At 30.7% G+C, this 23855-nt stretch overlaps 1 protein-coding gene across 12 annotated transcripts in view; it reads left to right on the forward strand.

The window, feature by feature from the left end:
• LOC105339430 (uncharacterized) overlaps positions 1-22328 on the forward strand; it is a 49751-nt gene extending 27423 nt beyond the window's left edge. For 7 of the 12 annotated variants that reach the window (XM_066078463.1, XM_066078465.1, XM_066078469.1 and 4 more), the window contains 4 exons: positions 1588-1623; positions 1736-1789; positions 7528-8037; positions 20522-22328. In XM_066078463.1, coding sequence (XP_065934535.1) covers positions 1588-1623; positions 1736-1789; positions 7528-8037; positions 20522-21771 — 1850 coding nt within the window. In that variant the 3' untranslated portion in view covers positions 21772-22328. The remainder of the gene's footprint in view (positions 1-1587; positions 1624-1735; positions 1790-7527; positions 8038-20521) is intronic. The other 5 variants (XM_066078472.1, XM_066078473.1, XM_066078471.1 and 2 more) reach the window with 2 other exon arrangements.
• Positions 22329-23855: the final 1527 nt, after the last annotated feature.

The following is a 23855-nucleotide window of genomic DNA, read 5'->3' on the forward strand; positions in this document are numbered from 1 at the left end:
AGAGAGAGAGAGAATGGGGGTCAATCAGTTTTAACTCTGGGCTCGATGTTTCATATATCGAAAACCAAGTTCTTTGTTAGAAGCAGCCATGTTCGACGCATGATAAACGGGTCAAACTGACAAATTTGAATTTGCTTTTTGTGCAACAGTTTACGTGCGAAGGAAATATTTGAAGCATCCAAAATATATGTGTGCTGATTTTGTAAAGTAAACTAAGGTTGAATATTTCAATGCACTGACATTATCACTTGTGGCGGTGGTTTTAGTTTGTTTTGATTTTCGCTGCACTTTTTTTTAACATGAGGTGAACTGTCGCCTGTATTTTGGAATTTTTACGTAATGAATGAAATATAGTCTTCGGTAAATCAGACAGCTGAGCGTTTATCTGCGCAAAAGGAGCAAAATCTGATGCACTTACAACGTATTAAATTACTATTCATTTCATTGTACATGTTATTCGGTACGATCTCTACGTAATAGTTGATTGATGCGACGTGTTTTGTTAAGATGCTAAGCATTTTCAATCTAAACGAAGATTACTTTCGCTGCTAGAAATATATAGGTTTATAAATATAATGAAAAATAAATTCTTTGTGTTAGTGCAATTTTTTTTTCTTTTGTTTTAATTGTTTACAATTTTCTACTTACTAACTGTATCTGGGAGTCAACCTTCAAAATATAAGGAAGATACAGAGCTTTGCACACAATGCTATATTGGTACACAGAGCTGAGGTCTTGCTTAAGTTTGTTTATATTTTAAATGCAGCCATGCGGAATAGAAAATACCAAGTTTAAAAATCTTAAGTTGAATGTAATAAACTCATGTAAACAAAAATATGACTCAAACCAAGCTTTGTATATTGATTAAAATTCTACGTTGAAATTTTGGTAGATCATTAGAAATGTCTTGCTAAAAGGATGTTATGCTGTAACTACTTTCTTGTGCCCCTTCTTTTACCATAAATCATGTGACTTAATTTTTCATCAGAAAAGGAAGTTAGGTTATGAAACGTCATACGAAATGAATTCACGCAAGATAAACGACAATCGTTTATAATGAAAAAGACCAATTAAATGTTTAAATGTTTTTAATTTTAGAAATTGAGCGCACTGAGGTACACTCCTTTCACGTAAAGGATTTTTTTTTTATAAAATTTAATAACAATAACTAGTAAGTAATTGAGGGAGAAAATGTACCTTTTAGCTCTCATTTATTTTCATCGCTTTGTAAAGTGGTGGGGGCTTAAATAAAGGGAAAAGAAAGTAATCCGTGAACCCCTACCGGAAAATTAGTTATATATATATTGCATAAGATCTTATTTTCGGTAAGCATGGTATTCCATAAAAGTAATTATGTCAAAGATTAAGTATATGCACAAATAAGTGTAAATTTCGGATATTCATTTTTTTAATCTACCGAGGGGCCATATGGCACAATATCCTTTGAACGCCCATATACAGCTAGAGTTGCTCAGGTGAGCGATGTGGCCCATGGGCCTCTTGTTAATTCATAAAACTTGAATAACTATTTCAAAATCTAATGTAGCCACATATTTAAAATATTTACATAATTGATAAAACACACAGATCCTGTCAAACCGGAAAAGGCTAAAACAAAGAAAGGTAAATATACAAGCTTTTTTAAATGTATAATGTTTTAAACTGGACTGTTCTGATATATGAAATTTTTTTTAAATTTTTCAAAAACGAAAGTACCTACTTTTCTTAAATTCAGAAATGATAGCAAATATCAAAGATACTTGTGATAGAAAAGAAGAAGGACCCAGAGGTAAATAAAATCCAAATGTGATATAAAATAATAAATGACAGCATATTTTTTCTAGTTTTTTACCTAAACTTATTAATACTGTTTAATGCCTTTGGCATTCAGATAACCAGAGCTTGGTTAATAAGGAACTTAGTCAAAGATTACTTAATAAAAAGATTAAAACCAGTTGCAGTTTGTGCACAGTTCATATTATTTTTTATAATAATAATAATAATGTTGTTAGTGATTTGTAAAAGAGAAATGAATTTAACCTTATTTTATAAACTAAAATTGTTATAATGTTTTGTTTTAACCAAATTTTAAGTAATGCTGTTGGTAGATATTTGATATTCGAAAACCTTTTTACACGTTATATGTATGTTTTACACGTTAAACTTTAAATATAGAGACATGCATCTTAAAAACCCAAAGCAAGCTTTTTAAGCGTTGTATTAAGGACTCTTAACTAATTGACTTAGCCATAATAAATAAATCTTATTCCATGACATATAACCTTCAATTTTAATTGCCCAATTTATAAAATATCTGAAAGACATCTTAGCAAGTATATATCAAATTTGTTTATTTTTTTCAAGTGAAATTATTACTTTGCTCCTCTAAGTTAAGAAAGTTTCATTTTCTTATAAATGTGAATATAACATACATGTATGTTAATTAGAATATATTTTTCAAAGACGGAACAGGTTACTCTTTATCTAATCTAAAGATACAATTTGATTATTATATTGAATAAATATGAAATAGATCATACTTAGTGTGTCTACCCAGGCACAATTACCCACTTATACATTTTTGTTCCCATAAAAGATAGACATTGATTTAGGGATTGTAAGTTTGAGGCCAAATTTTAGGTGGATAATCTAAAGTATGATATAGATGGTATCTTTTAAATCGAAATAAATAAATAATCCCATTCTGCAAGCACCCCAGAAGTTGAATACATCATCCAAAATCTTTCCAGAAACCTCTGATTATAAATTTGGCGATGTTACTAAACATTGTAAAATTTTGGTTTTAACAGCGTAACAACAGCCAATACAAGATTTAAGTTTATATTTATTGCTTACAGAGATTTCGGTTGCAGAGAATAAGAAATAATAAACTAAGTACAGCACATTGTTCAAATGTTTTTTACCTAGCGTTTTGTACCGAATATCAGAAAAAGTTTTTAAAATATGACATATGATATTGTATTACAATATTATAATTATTTTCATATTAAAGCGTTTATTAAATACATATAAATTACAACGTGCACTTTATATATACTCTTTCCAAAGATGTTTTTGCATCACCTTTCATAGGGGCCTAAAATGGTTCCCTCAAATGAATTGTACATATGTGTTTGTTTGTACTGATATACATATGACTTTTTTGTTCATTATTTTTTTCTGTTTAAATGCTCTCAGTTTAGAAATATTACATCATAAAGTTAACTTTTTTTTACGATTTTTACAATTTTTGTAACCAAAACAAAAACCCAGCTTTTTTAAGGTACCTCACTACACCTACACTTTTACTATTTAAGACACTACGTCACAAGATGGCGATTTATATGATTTTCATACATAATTACCCATTTTTTCGCCTATTAGACTCAAATACTTCTTACCCTTATGATATCTATCATAATCAAGTAATTTTCTGCTGATTTGAGAAAATATTTCACGGTGTAGTGAGACACCTTAGAGCAGTTTTTTTTAAACCATCGAGTGCAGGCTTCAACATAGAAAATATTTTTATCAGAGTTATTCAACAAAGACTTCAGATTTTGCACGTTTTTTCTGCGCTTTATATTTTCCATTTAAAAAGGATCAGAAAAATACATATTATGTTTGATTTTGATTTAAATTGATTTCATTCCTGATTTCAAACGCTACGAAGCATAAAAATGAAACGAATGAGACTAATTGAGGAAGATTGTAACTGATAGCAAGTCTTTAACAAAATAACAATTTAATATATCTGATAAACTTTAAAAAATAATAAATCGTATGGACCAATTATATATATATATATATATATATATATATATATATATATATATATATATATATATATATATATATATATATATAAGCAGTCTTTATTTGATTTTTATTTAAATACCTAAGGGTCTATTTTCATTCACTAAAACAAACAACCTGGGATTTCTTTTTTGAAATACCTCTACTTATATGTTGGATAACATTAAAGCTTTTTATTCCAACTGTATATCAAATTTTATGACGGCTTTTAAACGGTGGTTATGCCAAGTATGTGCATGATAAAAGACATTACAATAGTTTTACCAGTCAGTAAAGCCATGTTTCTATGAAAAAAATGATGTACAAAATTTGTTTTAAAATCAAACGACACAAAAGGGTACCGCATTATCAAAATATGCCTCTGATGTCGAGGTAGCTATGATTGTTTAACGACTTTGACATCGCTATAAATGAAAGTCATAATGTTTTGGCAAATCAAAAACAAACTGTGTACATTTTGTTCACTAATTTTTCTGAAGTTTGATTTGTTTACAATCGATGCATAACATGAGGGTTGAATAAACCCTATCATTTTGGGGACGAAATCAAACTGTTATCTTTTCTAAACATTTCCATGATGCCGTTTCGTTTTGTTTTTGTTTGTCCATAAAGAAATTATTTTATATACTTTGATTATTTCTAAGTTTGAAAAGAGACCGACCCTGCTGCTTTTAGTAGGCGAAAGTCTATATCTTTCTAAGAAAATTGGATCCTCTGAAAAATTATTTGATACTGTAATAGCCAAAAATTTGACCCATGTAGCTTTAAATAAAGTCATTGCAAATGACAAAATAAGTGTTTCAAAAACTTATGAATTGATAAAAAAGTAAATTGTTTTAATATTATATCCGTGTAAGAAATTATTTTTCGTACTTGTCAACTAATATCTCAAATAATTAAAAGAGTAAATATGTCATTAAAAAGATTTTGTTCACTATATATTTTTTTCTTTATTATTTTACATTTTTTCTACAATATTATCATTTTCTACATTATTACATTATTTTTTAATGAAAGCTTGCATGTGTATTTCTTTAAATGTTTTAAAGGATTTAAAAGTGACAAAACAGGCACGTAGCATCGTTTTTTAAAGTGGGGGGGGGGGCCAGACTCATCTAAATAATCTTGACAAGCCAAAAAAAAAAAAAAAGGAAAATTTAAAGTTTCCCAAAATCTTCAAATTCCTAATCCGTGGGGGGTGGGGGGGGGGGGGGGGCTGGGTGTTGTATATATAACTTCAATTTCAGTACTCATTTCCTTATTTTCAAATCAATTTTTTACATACTCCCAAAAAAGTGGGGGGCCAACTCCATCATAATTCAATTTTTTATATGTAAATTTTAAAAAATTTGTTCCTACGAGAAAAAGTGGGGGGCCAGCCCCCCCCCCCCCCCCCCCTGCCCCCCCCCCCCCCTGATGCTACGTGCCTGCAAAAGAGAGCATGTACGGAGTAAATCCAAATCTAGCTTTTTTAATTTTTAATTTTTTTAGCTTAATATACATTATAGACCTATCCATATCTTTAAAGCATTATGAGCTGCAATTTTCTTGCTGACATTTTATTGTTACAAAATTGTTATTTTCTACTAAAATGACAAAAAATGTCATGGTTTTTTAATATCTGTTTACCTTATTTTTGTAGGAAAAGCAGTTAAGTAGCCTTAATTGAGACAAAATTGAATTTTTATCGTCCTGTACAAAAATTAAACTGTTATATATATATTCTTTAGAAGAGAAATCTTCTGACAAAAATTAATGATTTTTTTTTCATTTTTTTTTCATAAAAGTTTAAGAAACATGCAGACTAAGCATACTGGCAGGATTTTGCAGCGAAATAAAATTCTCAAAAATACATCTCATATTACTTTAAAGCGTAAGTTATGCGCAATTGTCATCAATTTTGGTGTCATGACTGTCAAATTACGTATACTTGTTTGCTTTAGTTGTGATTAATATGGCATGCGAGATAAATTGATTTGAAATGTGTACCTATTGTTACTAGGACATGACTGTAAATCATAAGTCATAGTCATAAGTAAATAATGTCTTATCCTTTTCATCGCAGTTTTAATTCTTCTAATCATAAAAGGCTTATATTAAAATAAACGGCAACCAAATGAAAATGATTGGTTTTATTTTTAAAATCCTACAAGATAAATGACAAAAAAATCTAAACTAAAAAGTAAAAAAAATATGCAAACGTTAAGCATTTAGTATTGAGTTTCAAAGATTCTTTTTTTTATATATTTATAAAAAGAGAAAAACTTAAATTTAAAACATAAAATGTCAAATGTACTTTTGTAACTAAATTTAAAAAAAAAATAATTAGAGCATTTACACGAACATAGATACTTGTATACAGTACCCGCAACGTTATTTTTTACAAGATAAACGATCGGATAGGATTCACGCACGATAGGATAGCATTAACGCACGATAGAACAGTATACACGCACGAAAGGATAGGATTAACGCACGATAGAACAGTATACACGCACGATATGATAGGATTGATACACGATAGGAAAGGATAAACGATGTTCATGATAAACGTATGATCGCTTTAAACGATATTAACAAACAAACTGATAATGGCAGAATTTGAGAGAGAATACGTACAAATAAAGATTTACGTGGAATTTCTTTTTAGTAACAATTGCCGAGTTGTTAATCATCGCTGCATCATTTATAGAATGTATAAAAATTACCAGTTAATTTTTTTTTCAACTTAAATTATGAGCTTTAATGATCAATAAATTTTCTGTATTGTTAAAATTGTTTTCATTACCGAACACCCTAGCCGATCGCCGCGAATATTTCAGCCCGATATTAAATCACTTGGAAAATAGCGGGTTTTATTATATAAATCCAACTCTTGTATAAAGTAAATATAAAATTTATCATAAGTACATTTCTTTCTGTATAAGAAAATGATGCATTAAAAACAGACAAGTTAAACAAATATTTACGCAGATACACATTCCGCGTACGATTTGTTAACATTGTTTTCATTACCACACACCCTAGCCGATTGCCGAGAACAATTCAGCCTGAAATCAAATATCACACGGAAAATAACGGGTTCAAAATACAACTCTGGTTTTAATTAAATATAAATTATATCATAAATAGTTTTTTTCTGTAAAATATGATGCAACAAAATTATATTGCATAAAAGTTAATGTTTACGCAGGTATACACTCTGCGTACGATTTGATTTATTCGATATACAGGTAAATATGTTACCTTGTTCCTAAGAACTTCGTTTTTTATTTTGAATGTTAACAGATATGATTTACATATACTATTGGTTAATTTTGATTTAAAAAATTAAAAATTAGTATCCTGACGGAATGTTGGATAGGATTTTACAATTCTTGTTCGATAAATATTCGTATACGGCGCACCGAACGAGTTGCAACTTAGTAATAAATTAACTTGCTTATGTAAAGGCAGAAAACGATTAACACGATAGGATAAACGAAAGAATTGTTGAAATTAAACGATGAACCTGATAGGATTAACGCACGATAGGATAGGATTAACGCACGATAGAACAGTATACACGCATGATAGGGTAGAATTAACGCACGATAGGACAGTATACACGCACGATACGATAGGATTGATACACGATACGATAGGATAGGATTGTAAAAAATAACGTTGCGGGTACTGTATCACTATATGTTTTTCATTTCTCATTTACAGGCAAACATGATGATCGGGACCAGAAAAAAAAGAAACTGGAGGAGCTTCTGAAGTATCTTGTTCATATATTGGAACGAGAACTTAGTGTCAATGATTTGAAAGAGAAAATGGTGATTCATTCAAAATCTATTGAACAGTATTTCTCTGAACCACTCATAAAGGAACTTCAGAGTGTGGAAAAACAAGGCGACTATAGCCGATTGGATATCTCTTCAGTATTTACTCTGCTATGGAACTTCTGTGATGGCATAAAGCCACCAAGCAGAGGCTGGGATTATGAACCTTCGGATGATGAAACACATGTTGGTGCAGACATTGAAAGAATAAGATTCATGTGGAACAAATATTGTGATGATGATTTTGAATTTAAGCACCTTGATGAAGTGTATAACCGAATGAAACAGAAGTATGGAACTGTAGCAGTTTTGGGGGATGATGGCGTGAGTAAATCTCCACTTGAAGATCAAGAGAAAGCTGAAGGTTTTGAAACAGTGAAGTTGAAAATTCAAAGTAAGGATAATTATTTGCCCTATGCAAACTTAGTTTAAATGTATTTTAGATTTACTTGTTTGACTAAATAATTTTATTTGATACCCCCTACGAACAGAGTTTAGGTGGGGTTGAGTTATCTTTCAATTACCAAAAAAATAAGAGTTGTTCAGAAATCTTTTTCTAAAAAAAAAAACAAACAATCAAATTCGCAAGCTGAGGTTGCAAAATAATTTTATAGTCGATAAACTAGGTTCATCGGTTGTAAACTGTAATTAATGGACAGAAAGCTAAATTAACGACCTAATCTATATTTTGCAACTATAATTAACGCGATCATCTATATTTCAGAAGTGTAAACTACAATTCACACTAAAAAAAACATTCTTTATTGCAAAACTCTAGATAAATTATCTAATAAAAAAAGTTTAACGATTGTGAAACTAGAATTAAGAACTTTTAACTCTAGTTAAAGAATGAAAATTAAAGTTTACAGAATCTGTTGTTTGAATCTATATTTATCAGCATAATCAGCATAATCTATTGTTAAAGTGTATTTACAGACAGATAATCGTAGATTAGCATTTGTAAACTTTAGTTTACAACTGTTAAATATGGCTTTTCAGACGAAAATTATTATTAACAAATCGTTAATTAACTATAGTGTACGGTTCGTAAACTATAGTATAGTTTACAGTCTATAAACTTAGTTAATTGTCTGTGAAACTATGTTTAGCTCATATTTTGTGAATTTGGCGTGTCATAAATATATAGGAAAGAAACATTCAAAAATCTTTTCCTCATGAAATTGAAAGTTCATTCAAGCTTTTCTGATCAGTTGTTGTCCTCTGTCTTCCCTTCCTGCGCTCTGTCTTTTCACCCTTCTGTAAATTTTATACATTTTTTACCTATCTCTACAACCAATAGGCCAAATTGACAAAACAATATTATTGGAAGGGGGATATAAATTACATTTTATATTTAGTGTTGAAGTTACCGCTACACTCCCTTCTCCACCTGTGTCAATGTCTGATGTACAATATTCTTGTATGGTGGAGTATAAACAATGAACAAAATGTGATTATGCACGGATCAGTTACTTTATTTATAGATATTATAATAAATTGTTCAATTTAGATTTTTTTTATAACTTTAAAACATATTTCGATGTCGCCATGAGAACAATTATGCTGAGAAAAAATTGAATATTGATTTCATGATACTAATTACAATGTAGGCGGTCAGTTATGATATGAGAGTAAAAAGTAGCTGTGCGATTTTGCGGAGCTATTTCTAGTTCATCCACAAGATTTATCTACGTAATGCAGCTTTGTAGAGCACGAGTTTGTGGTTGAACGAGATCAATTATAAGTGTTTTTTTCGCAGAATAATAAAACTGTAAAATTTCTGATATTTATGTTATTTGTCGTTCCATCTAAATGATTTGGTTTAAAACAAAAAGAGGTCAACTTAAAAAAAAGGTTAATAATTTCCGTTACGTAATAGATATTTGAAATTGTTGGTATTTGGAATAGGCTAATTTTAAACAAAGTCTTATATTAATTAACAAGTGTAACAGTCATTTGGGGTATCTAGAATTACCTGCGTTTGTTGTTTCTCGATAGTTTAAAGTATTGCAGCTATGCAATGTATGAAGCATTAGTAAATTGAAATACCCACCATTTAACATCAACATTAATCTAAGTTAAGGATGACTGCACTGAAGGACATTTAAAAACTGCAGCAAAATAAATGTTAAAAATGGGGATATTTCTCTTAAATGTGGGAATTGCCAATGTCTTTACTGTAACCTTTATATGTAATTTTATTGGGAGTTGATTTTAAACATCTCTCTTATGCAGTTACTCTGGCAAACCGAAACTGAAACAGTGTTTGGACCTAAACACAAATCATCACCGCTGACAAGAGTTAGTTCTTGAAAATAATCGATAAATTCGATGTAATGTACGCTGAAGCATTATTTTTTAAGGAAACTTATTTATAAATACCTAAAAAAAATAGTCAGATTTTAAATAGTACGAACAATTTAGAAGTTTTTTGCATTCGTATGTATTCCTACGCCAGAGTTCAATATAGTCTCGTTCAACCATCGGCTGTCTTCGTACATCTCCGACAAGCAGAGAGTAAGTCTATATTTAGAGGTCGCATCCAATCGCAACTTCTCGGGCCTTTCCGGCAAGCTCGGAAAAACACCTCGAATGTATTAACATCACCGGATGTTATAATTTTATACAAAATGGAGTCGCTTCCCATTAAAACAAGTATCGGCTAGACAGTCCTGTATGTCGCTTCTGTGTTATCTTTTAGTGTATATCGTTTACATTAATAAAGTTAACTCACATCTCAACAGATCGTAACATGTGTTGTATTTATATCAAGTATTATAAAAAAGGGGGAAGGGTCGTCATGGACGCCTAGGTAGTGTTTTTCCGAGCTTGCCGGAAAGGCCCGAGAAGTTGCGATTGAGGTCGTATCATCAAGCTATCACGTGACCTGGCATCTCTTACTTGTCGGAGATTAACGGAGACAGCCGAGCGTCTTAGTTGAACAAGACTAGAGTTCATTATTGTTTGAATCCATACACTTTTTGAAATACTTCGAATACCGATACATAGTTTGATGAAATCAATTCTATTTTTAAATATTACACAACATGATTCATTAGAGGTTTTCTCGAAATTCTTGTCGGAAAGGTCAGAGAATCCATATTATATTCAAAGTACTGAAGTACTGAAAGCCGGGCTCTTTTGGTGTGTCTTTTTTATGCATATTGTGTAGTAAAGACTGAAAATCTCTCTCTCTCTCTCTCTCTCTCTCTCTCTCTCTCTCTCTCATGATTTTAATGTCGGCAAAGCATCAGAGAGCGACTAAATTTTGTAAGCGGCTATAAACAAAAAATATGTCTGTCTAGTAGAAGTTAAAAAGTTCAACAGTTGCTGCCTTGAATTTTGCAACAAGCATTATATATTCAATCCCCGTTTCTTTATCGCGCAGCAAAGTAGTTCATGGAAATCCATGCGCATTGTATGTGTCCAAAATGCATAGTAATGTTTTAAAAACACGTTATTAATAAGAAAACTAAAAAATATAGACAATTCATTAGAAATTTAAAAAAAAAAGAAACAAAATGCCAACACTTTTGACAAAACGTGGCTCTTTGTGTAACTATTTGGTATAGCGGAAGATTTACCTTGACGCTGTTTGGTTTTTTGTTTATTTGTGCTATTTATAGTAACATTTGCGATTTGCCTGCCTATAGCCAGGACTCTTCTTTCAGCAGAGCCCGGCTAAAAATGTGCGTACTTGTCTTCAAATAGAGATTATAAACTACTTGCCAAGCAAAATAACATATCGTGGATTTTAAGATAAATAACAATCGATAAAATCAACTCCCGTCAGTACTTCAGTACTTTGATTAATGTAAAGTTCAAATTAAGGAAGGAGTCTTTTATGGTTTTCGACTTGTCAAACGTAAAATTGATTAATTGTTCATTAAATCAAGATGAAAGGAAATTATAAAAGAATATTTTTCTTTCTTTTTTATTGTCGTACAACTTGGCATAGAAAAAGTAATCAAAGTTTATAATCTAACAAGGACTATATTTTTTGCGTAATATTGGCGTAGGAAAATATCACATATTGCGCAATTCAGAATTGCTGCAGATTAATGAGTCTGGTTTAGCATTTTAAAAACAATAACATTAATGTTGGATTTTTTCACTAATGTAAACTAATGATATGATACTTGGGTTTCAGAATATGTGTTTAAAATATGATTTGCTTATCAAACTACATTTTTGTAGGCTTTTTAAAGTGCCCTTTTATACACTGATTTTTGTGAAAAAATCACTAAAATCAGTTTTTCTCTCTTATTAAATGGTCAATATATTAGCTTTTCTGTCAATTTATATCTTTTTATAAGTCTTTATTATATATAAAAATCATAAATATTTTATTATGGGAGCATGAAAAAATAATAAAAATTCCCTCAAAATTTAAGAAAATTAGAGGAAATGCGGGCTAAGCAATATTAGTTTTAGTATAAATAGTTATTTCAATTTAGTAGTATAAGCTGATAGACATTCTAATGTTCTATCATTTCATTGAAGAATAGAATCTTCATATTTTAAATAAATGACTACAGAACTACAAAGAGCTACACTTGTTTTTATCATCCTTTACGTTTAGGAAAAAGGTAGTGACCTTGACCTGCTCTTATGCGAAAACAAAAAGGTCAAATTTGATAAAACTGATAGAATCATTTTGTAATATGATCCGTTTGACTCTGTCAAAATTTCATGAATTTCTTATTATAAGAAGTATGTTTGATAACGAGAAGACTCCTTCCTTAACAGTAATATCGTGCATTACTTGGACGATTCCTTTTATTGTTTCTAACAAACAAATAAATTCTGTAATTTAGTGTCAAGCATTGTGTTGTAAATTTAATCGACAGGGTTTTTTGTATTATTACAATCGGGTTCGTTATTGGGTTGATCTGTTGATTCGGGGTATAGAAGACGGTAAGAAATTATATTCTGCATAACAGTGCATTGTTTTCACACATGTCTACAAACCGGTAGGGGGCGTGTATTGCTTATGCAATACTCTCAGAATGCTTGTTCTTATTGCATTGCAGTTTAAAACCAGTAGGAAAATAAATTTCTGTTAGAAATTGACCAAACTTTATAACAAATGACTTGAAGTAAAATTGAGCAATGAATAAAAGTAACAATAGTGACCAAAAAGGGAAACAAATTACGGCGTTAAGTGCAGTCATCCTTCAAACAGGAAATATTATACTTTTATAAATTAGTTTGAAATTAAATTAATCGCTATCAAATATGCAGGAAATTTGCATGTTGAATACGTTCCTCAGTAATTGCTATCTATGTTGTAGCGTTAAAAATCGACGAAACAAGACATATTGTATATTAATAGATTGGCAATTATAGAAACTTTCAAGCCCTGTAAATATTTGAAATGTTTTACAGAAGACTTTTAATGTAAATCCAACAGTTGCAGTTTCTATCCTCTTCATTTTTGGTTATTTCGAATTACGTGTGTACACTATGACCTTATCCATATAAAGTGTGCTTTTATACCACACATGTGTTCATTTATTTTTTTATTGAATTAGTTTAGTTCTAATGAACAGCAATGATAGTCACACACACTGTAGTTTTTCATGTTTGAAATGAATACACTGTAAATGTGATAGATTTAGTTCTAGCAAGTTTAAATGGCGTTAATAGTAAAATACATAAAATTAAGGATTGTGATTAATTTCTATAAAATTGTTTTTTTTATAAGGAAATCAGTTTAAAAAAAACTATTTGATGTTTGATTGGAGAGCAGTTGTTAATATAATTATTCTGATAATGTACCTATAGTAGCTCTTTCAGCATGAGAAAACTATTTGCAACACACCAAAATTTTAGTTCAATTTAATTGTTAACATATAAATCTTCAATATTAAACTAAAATTACGTTGATTTAATCATAAAACATCAAGTATGAAGATACCTTAAGGAGAGATGACTCTTTGATAAGAGAGATAACTTTTGTAGAAAATAATCTTAAAATAATGGAAATCCGATTTATCAGGTTCAATTATTTTGATCAGTTATTTTTGTGAATAAAGGCATAGAATGTTATCGTATTTGGTGTGATGAAAGGGAAGTGAACGGAATTACATAACATGAAACACCATACACAGACATGTTATGTTCTGGTAATCACTCATCTCAGATTCAGGTTTTTTTTCAAAGGCAAAAATATGTTTCTGTTTCCTTACAATAAATAAGAAATATTGACAATGTTATATTAAAAAAATCTTCGCAATTCGCAGTGACTGTGCAAAATACAAACGTAATAGAAAGTGTGTACAATTGCTATGCGTTCTTCACATGATAAAACCATAATAAAATCAATTTTGCTACTTCAGAAGAGATATTCTCAGGAAGCAGATGACGTATATTGATGTTACACTGAGTGATAAGAACACAAGCTACAAAAGTTGCTCTTAAAGACTATTATTTTGTTGGTATTTTTTAAAATCAAAGTTCTTAGGATATTTAGGTCATTACCTTTTATATACTTTTTGCATTCAACTAATTAGGGCCCCGCAAGGATTTGCGGGTGCCCTATAGTAATCACTCTGTCCGTCCGTCCTTCTGTCCGTCCGTCCGTCTGTCACTCTTCCGTCCACAAATTTCCTGTTTTTTTCTAATAACTTTTTCTATGGTTGCCCAATCAAGTTCAAATTTGGTATGGTAGTTCAGTAGGCAGAAATACATATTTTGATGCTAAGTTTGGTTCTCTATGTCTTCTGGTTTGGAGCTGGGGTGGTGGGGTAGATTCCTAACTATGCATAAGAAGAATGGGCAAAGAGAGATAACTGCTGAGAATGAATGGGCAAAGAGAGATAACTGCTGAGAATGTTACCATTGTATACATGGAAGGCTGTGCAATATTTGTCCTTTGGGATTAATTAACCTTCCACAGGAAGAAAATCCTAAGCTTTATCTTTATCTGTCACATTGAGATTAATTACTGCACTGCCTGTGTCTGCAAATGAACTTTGTTTTGAAGTTAAGGTCAATTTTGAATGATGTGTAGTATTGTGTACATTCTTTGAAATATGGATTTGAAATATAATATTCATATTTTTTTTGGTTAAAATACCGTACACAATGATTTATGATAGTTTTATTGAATAGAGGCAAAGCCTAGGTATCATTGCATTGGTATCAATTCTTTGTTTTTTTAACAAATTTTATTTCATCCCATGTTAACCCACTTTATCCCGTGGATATGACTCATTGGATATTTTTTTGATATTCCACAGTTGTGACTTTACAATGGGATTTGCCTAGGCATAATGAAGTAAAAATAATGTAGAGTTTTATAAACAGTGTAAACATTGATTGCGGTGTATAAAATATGGGATAAATAGAATCTCATGATTTGTAGTATAATATGATTTTTATCCAACTTGTGTGTTTTATCCCCTCACTAAGGCTCAAGAAAAAAACACTTTAATTGTTGGATGAAAATCATATCCAACTACAAATCACGAGATCCTATATATTCCAGTTCTTTACATCTTCTGCCGGGCATTTATTTTAAATCATTGTTAATATAAAGAGGATGGAATTCAAAGTTTTTTTCACTTCTCTATATTAATTGTCATAGCGGGGCCCTTCCTGACTGGTCAGTTTTCTAGTTGTGCTTAGTCATAAAATTCTCATTACTTTCTTTTTTGCTATTTCACAAAGCTAAATGTATTTGTAATAACTTAACTTGAAAAGCATTTAATAAGATGTGTGAGTTGGAATCAAATTTTCTATTTTGATGGAGCGGATGCAAAATCAAAAGAACAATTTTGCACTTAAGCTATAGAGAATGGGTCCTTTTACAGTGCCGTTTTTTAATGTTTAAAATATCAACAAATTGCTATTTTCTCGTAATAGTTAGGCACTGAAGGATACCTCTAATTTATATGCACGCTTATATTTACCAAAATTAGCATACTGTTTAAAAAATTAAGGATTTTTAAATGCCTATAAATAATTTAAATCCGGAAAAATCGAACCAAACCTACTTGAATTGTGTCTATTTATATCAGAGGGAGGAGACATTTAAATCAACATTGTTCTGTTGGTGGATCGATTAGCGCGTTTGCTGAATTATACTTTATGCATTACTAGTATTTTACGTCTGAAAAAAAAATCGAATAAAGCTTTGAAGTTGCATATTACCATAGTGATCAAACAAACATTCCTGACCATATAACGTTGATGGAGAGCGATTTAAAACGTGTCAATGTGAGCACATTTGACAAACGTCAACCTGGATAGAAACCACGTGATTGTTTGAAATAATTTATTCCATGGGTGGGTCCAAACATGGGTCACGCAGGTAATAGCTTTTGCTTGCTATAGGAAAAACCTTGAAATTTTCATACGTTTCTCATTTTTTAGGTACCAGCCTAATGTAGTACAAACTTCTTATTTTCACAGGAGTTTTCTAAATGTATAACGCGTATTTTGTCTATTCCACATGTTTGTATTCGGTTAGGCTGATAGTATACAAAGGCTTGGAAATGAATGCTCGTCCTCGATTTACTATATAAAATCACGAATGTCGGCTGACCCCCACTATGTTGTAAAGTTTCGTGCTTTTTATTCACAATAAATTCAGCGCTAAAACTTGTTAATTCTTATGGAATAGATATCAATAGGTGATGTTAGGGAAAAACATATTCTTAATTTGAATCTTCATTTTTTCACTTTTTACCGGGGCCCATAAGTGTACTCGTCCTTTAAAAAAACCTTAACATTAATAACGCAAATCATTCAGCACCAGCTAAGTATCCTAACATAATGATCATACCTATTACTAGCAATTTTCACAAGGCGAAAAACCATCTTTAAGCAAGTCCTTAAAGGTGGCTTAAAGGTGACTTAAAGGAGCTTAAAAGCTATACAACCTTTAAGCCGCCTTTAAGTCACCTTTAAGCAAGTGCTTATAGGTCCTTAATGTCCAAACTTCTTTAAGCCACCTTTAAGCCACCTTTAAGCATCTTTAAGTGGCATTTACGCTCTCTTTACACTGCCTTTACACTGTCTTTAAGTGGCCTTTAAGTCAATATTGATCAAGCTGAACAATTAAAACATATATTAAATGCAAAAGCTCTTTTATAGAGATGGGAGGGGGTCATCCGAGTGATAATATAATTTCCAAGGAAGGGAGGGGGGGGGGTGTTCCAGGCGGTTTTAATCGTCGCTCCATTAAACACAGATCGCTATCATCAGCACCGCTCCGATGGACACAGAGTGCCGTTATAAAATTCTTTATAATTTTTTGGGGGGTTCAAAATTATTGTAGGGATGAGCGCAGTCTCTGTATCTTAATATGTGCATAAAACTAATTAAAGTATGTTTGTTTCCTATTATAAATTAATCGGTGAAAAAAATCTCTCTCTCTCTCTCTCTCTCTCTCTCTCTCTCTCTCTCTCAGTTCATCCGGTTATTAAACAAAATAATGATAATGAACCAAAAATGCATGATTTAATTTGATAATCGGTTTAAGGTTTGTATTTTTTTTCTTTCAATTTTCATTATTTCTAACTCTAGATCTGCTAGATACATGTTAAAGATGAAAAGACTCTCAACTGCCTTTGTTATATCGGGCAGGATATTACTGCTTTGTTTGTCTAGACATAGTTTTGTTCGTTTGTGTATATCTAATTAGAGTCTATTGTTTGTCCAACTTAAGAAAACCCCTGGAACTAACACAGAATATACAAGATATACACAACAGTTGTGTCGTGTGCCCAGGTGCATGTTTGTGTATATCTAATTAAGTCTATTGTTTGTCCAACTTAAGAAAACCCCTGGAACTAACACAGAATATACAAGATATACACAACAGGTGTGTCGTGTGCCCAGGTGCACGTCAGGGTTTCTAAAGGCGTTGAATCTTAGTATGTACGAGTATACGATAAGTCTAGTGAATAAAAGTAAATTTACATTTGTAATTCATTTTCAAGGTATTATTTCCTAGCTCTGGGTTTCAAAGATGTTACGTCTACAAATTAACGATACATGTATGTAAGAGTAAAATCTTGAGGTTAATTAATTAATGTACCGGTGATCATAAATAGGGGTTGATTATTTAAATATATGTATAAGGGTAAATATGTCAAATATACCCGGCCTGGCACATCATACAATTGTATGTACAAGTCATTTGCAATTACCACATGCAGTAAATACGTCACCGGTAATTGGTAATTTTGTTTGTTATAAAATTGATAGTTTAAAAATCATGTACATACAATAACATGTAAATATTTAAACATACTGGAACTGCGCCGCAATCATGAAAACCGGGAAATTGAACAAATACCCTAATAGTATCAATGCATTTAATAAAAGAAATGATTTCATTTTCTGTCTTACATTTTTATGGCTATAAATTAGATGAACGTATATCTACTCGGTTTAAATTTATTAACTAAGAAAGCCTACTATAGTGAACCTAACGGTTTCCATTTAGGTATAATATATTTTTGTTCACTGAAGACCAAGTTCCGTATTTCATTCTAAATACGTGCATGTAATTTATAAATTAGATAGAATTGATTGTTACAAACTGAATGGTTTGTCAAAATCTTTTCAAGCAAACACATTCAATACAGTGACTCAATATCCACTGATATATAGGATATAAAAACGTTTATATATATATAAGTTGCCGTGGCGCAGAGGAAGTTTAGTGATGCTAGTAAACTAAGGATCCCGGGTTCAATTCTCGCCGTGGCCGGGTTTTTTTGTGTTTTTTTTTCATTTTTTATTCTAGAACAAAAACCGTTTAAATACCTTTCCTTTCATAAAGTTAATACATTTTGTTGGAAATTAAGCACACTATTGAATTTAAAAAAATTTAATGGCTTAAAGGTGGCTTAAAGGTAGCTTAAAGGTGGCTTAAAGGTGGCTTAAAGAAGTTTGGACATTAAGGACCTATAAGTTGTCCTTAAAGGTGGCTTAAAGGTGGCTTAAAGATAGTCTTTAAGCTGCCTTTAAGCCATCTTTACGCTTTCTTTAAGCCACCTTTAAGCAACACATAAAGCTTAACGGTGGCTTAAAGATCGTCTTTAAGCTACCTTTAAACACCTTTAAGCTATCTTTAAGGAGGACTTAAAGATGGTCATTCATCCTGTGTTTAAGATTTAATATTTTAATATATTATATTAAGATTTCATGCACTCTACTATATATGATTATTAAGTTTTTCGCTAAAATTATAGGTTTCATGGTCCTTTTTCTTTTAAAGATTTCAGGAGGTCATTATCATTACAAATTATAATTTTTCTACTCCAGAAAGATAAATATAAACATTTTTCCGAACTTTACAGTGTGTCCTATCTATAAATTTTATAAAATAACAACCGAAAAAGAGCGTGAAACAAAAGAAAAACATTTCATTTCATTATATAAACCAAAACTGAATGCATTATAAATATGAGTGTTTGAATATATTTTATGTTTTTCTTGTACAATTATAGAGTATTTGAATATATTATATGTTTTTCCCGTAAAATTACAAAACGCTTATACTATGACGTCATAATGAACTCTGAAAAGCGCAACATATACTTGATGTTATATGACGTCACAATGATCATTTGAAATGTATGTACCTATGTATCTATGGTGATTGTTCAAAACTCCTGAAGATTATAATGAAACCGGTAGAGTTTTGAATCGGTTTTCTGTTATTTTTTATTATTTAATACTTGTGTGGATTAACTTCACTCATTTTGGAATATATATATATATATATATATATATATATATATATATATATATATATATATATATATATATATATATATATATAACTTAAATAAATGAAAACACAAAGATCGAGTAAAATATAAGTGCTTTCATTTTCTTCAAATGTTTTACAATATATATATATATATATATATATATATATATATATATATATATATATATATATATATATATATATATATATATTTGTTATATTCAGTAGTATATTCTTACTATATAACTCTATATAGACGAATAGTCAATAATTGTAATATTAGCTCATCCGAAAAATATTGACCGGTCAATATTTTTTTAATATTGACCGGCTAGGAATAATATCTAGAGAATATTCCTTCTTTTTCAATTAATCGCTTTTGATTTGTTGATTCGTAAACGATGACGTAAATAACTCTTTGCGACTCCAAAACAAGGTGACGTCATAATAGACAGTCAGTCAAGGCAAAGTAAACAACGAACGCGCAATGCGACGGTTTGCTAATAACGGATAAAAAGATTTGCGAATTACTGTGAAGTAAAATCAGGTAGAACATCTGTATGTTAATTCTTACGGGCGGTGGAATATCACTAGTGACTGTTTGATGCTGAGGATATTTTGGAAATGAACTTTGCACAAAATTGAGTTCGTGAATTCTTTGTTGAGCTGAGAAATTACAGCGATCTGTTTTCAATTACTTTCTTAAATTTTGGTTTGTTTCTTTAAATAACAAAACAAATGTTGACTGAGTTTTCGGGCAACATTGATTATATTAGCCCCCTTGGGACGAAAATATTGCCCTCCGCTTCGCGTCGGGCAATATTTCGTCCCTCGGGGGCTAATATAATCAATGTTGCCCTCAACCCCAGTCAATATATGTATAATATATATATATATATATATATATATATATATATATATATATATGTGCATGCATGCATATATAAGTTTGGGTATGGCCTATGGTACTCAGTTTACCGTTAAGGCCTATTTATCTCTTGTGTGTCAAAGTGAAACAAATTATTCATCGCCAGTAAACTGATATATAATATGGCAAATATCAGTTACTTAAAATAGTTTTTTTATTGATCTCATGTACATGTATTTGTGATTTACTCTAACATTGGTACCTTTTATTTTGAAGGTAATAAGCTGAATGAAGATTGCAGTGTTGAGAAAGGCATTGTCATTACAGAAGGCACAACTTCTGCATTAAAAATAATGGATTCCAAGAATGTAGTAATTCTAAAAGGTGCTATTGGATGTGGCAAAACACATGCATTAATGGCAATTCAAAACCACTTCAAAGAAAAACAATGGGAGACAGAATGGGTAGAGTTTCAGCATTTAAAAGAAAAAACTTCAAAAGAAAAACCAACAATCCTACTGTGTGATAATCTTTTTGGAAGATTTGGGAGCTGTGTATTTTCTCAAAACGACGTTGATGAAATCGAAGAGATCCTAAAAACAATTGAAACTTCCAAAGACTATATCAAAACTGTCATTGGAGTCCACACACACATTTTTGATGAAGTAAAGAAAGATTTAAAGCTAAGTTTTCTACAACAAAAAAATATAACAGTAGAAATGGATAAACTTTCTGCTGCTGAGACATTGCTAATATACAAAGAACAACATAAAAGGGGTCATTGTAAAATGGATCCAACTTGTTGGTTTAAAAAAGTTGGATTTGAATCCGTTTTAGATAAACTCTCAAAAAACCAAGGTCACATTGGTAGTCCTTTCCTGAGTCTGATGTATTGTAAGCAGCACGAACTTTTCTCTGACCCTACCTTCCCTGATAACCCTGTTAAGACATTGATGCAACACTTCCAAAAAATAAGACAGGAGGCCCCTACACTATACAAATGTCTGGTTTATCTGATGTGTGTTCAAGAACACAACTTTGAGAAAGAACCAAAGGAATGGGCAAGACAGATCGGCGCAGAGATAGCAAAAGAAACCCAGAAAAATGCCTTAACACAGATTGATGGAGATATTACAAAAGAAAATCTTCAGAAAAATGCCTTAACATCTGGTTATGTTCACGTGGAGACCAACAGAGCAACTCTTGCTCACGACATTTTAACAATGGTTTTATTCAAATCCACAGCTGAGGCAGATATATTTTTCACACCAGTTGTTCTAAACTGTAGTGATGATATCATAATCCAGCTTCTGAGACCTGCAGGTAGTATTTACAGTGACTTTTATTGTGAATTTGAAGATGTCAATAAAGAGTCACCGTATTATAAAAGTAGAAAGGTGTGTGTTTACCGATTGGTCTGTAAATTTAAGGAAAATGAAAAAAATCATCCTTTGATGACAAAAGAATTTGTTAGGCATAAATACGAAAAATATATGACGCAAACACCAAAATATAAAGAACATTGATTAGAAAGTTATTTCCTGAGTCGTTCTTCTGCATCAACTCTTGTAAGCTTTTGTCATTGAAATGTAATATAGTCTACTTGCCTTAATCATTCGTATTACTTGGCTTGACCATCAAATTAATCTTTTACCATTTAAACAATGTCGTTCATTTAATTGAGTACAAATAATGACTTAATAGAGAATATTCTACGCGCATTGCAACAATACATATACGGAAGTGGTTGCAAAAATCATAGAGATGTTTAAGTAACATACTGTGTTTTTCCCAGTCCAAGTATATAAAATAGATGACCGCATACCCATGTTTAAAAACAATACACGATATAGGTTTTAAGTCATGCAGGGCTTATTAATAACTCCTCCACATCAAACGGTCAATGTCATAACCAGTTTGTATTAAGTATTTGCTGGTAAACGTTTTATTTTAAAAGATTATGTATGTATGTTATACCTGCAAAATGTATAGATTTCTTTTTGAAATAAGACATCATACATTTGTATTTTAATGTTCATTATATAGTACTGTATTCCTTGTATAAAAAAGAATTTTATGTATGCTTCACTATATATATATATATATATATATATATATATATATATATATATATATATATATATATATATATATATATATATATATATATATATATCGTAATTAGTTATTTGTATAACATTTTTTTGTCCTTGATTCAATTTGTAAAACCCTCTCCTCGTGGTAAAGTCGTTTTGATATAAAAATGAAATAGTTGCATGTGTTATTGTTTACTAGTATAGTATTAATAAAAGTATACTACATGAAAAAACGCATGTTGTTAAAAGGCTTACTTTATCTATATGAAGAACCAGGTCATCTTACAAAGATTAGTCGAAAGGGGAAGAGGGTGAAAAGAAAGATTGTTCTCAAGACTCAAATTATTTTAATATCAAAATATCATCAACACGGATATTACAGCAGTTTTAAGCTAATCAATGAATTTATTAGAGTAAAATTCCTGTGTTTTGTAAAAAGTGTAACAAAATTGTATATGTTGGGAAAACGGGGGTGACTTTATATCAAAGACATGTTTTAAATTTGTCACTGATCAGGAGAGAAACTAACGACCCTGTAGCAATGCATTTTTATACTGACGAACATACAGTTGAGGATTATTCTGTAATAGGTATCAAAAATTGTACAAAGATGAAACTTACAAAAGATTCAAAGAAAATTTGTGAAAAAAAAATTAAAAACTTATATGCCTTTTGGTATCAACAAAAGGGAACATTATTGTCTTTAGACTACATTATTACTAGTTTGTATAGACATTTCCTTTATTTTATGTCCCGTTATCTATACATTTTTCATATATTACTTGTGTATGTACTAATTACGGCTATCAATGTGCTTTCTATAGACTCTCACCTATATTTCATATGTTTTTGGCGCAATATTGTTGTATGACGTCACTTGCCAGTAAGTAAAATAAGAAAACACGAAAAATGTTCAATTAAGAAATGAAGATAATAATTTTTCTATTAATCGACGTATCAAAGAAAAAATTGACCGGCTCTGCGCATTGATGAAAAAGTTTTCCGGTCAATTTTTTCTTTGATACGTCGATCAATAGAAAAATTATTATCTTCATTTCTTATCATTTAATATAACATTCAAAAAATGTGAAGTGTCATTGATCAAAAATAAAAATAATGTAAATGAAGCGGCGCGTATGAATACAAAACAACAACAGCAACAATATTCAAAATGGATGCGCCTTCAGCTGATGCAGAGCTATTGAGCGGAATTTAATGGATTAAACACAAAAAGTGAGTTAAAATCTAAACCGAATGAATTGAAAACAAAAGGAAAATACATGCGATAGCTTGTGATATTATTCACTGTGCAGAAAAACTCGTAATAAATCTACTTTTCATGTGAGATCGCTGAAATATGCAACTGGACATAACCATCCAAGGAGTGGCGATAGTGGACGAAAATAGTTGATATGTCGACAAAGAATAGTATGTATAAGCGACTTTTTTAAACGTTGTGGTAACTAGATATTAGCCAGTGATGTAATCAGTAAATGGTGGATCTGTCGCTTGGA

This window comes from Magallana gigas, chromosome 3 (assembly GCF_963853765.1).
Source record: "Magallana gigas chromosome 3, xbMagGiga1.1, whole genome shotgun sequence".
In the NCBI taxonomy this organism is placed as follows: Eukaryota; Metazoa; Mollusca; class Bivalvia; order Ostreida; family Ostreidae; genus Magallana; species Magallana gigas.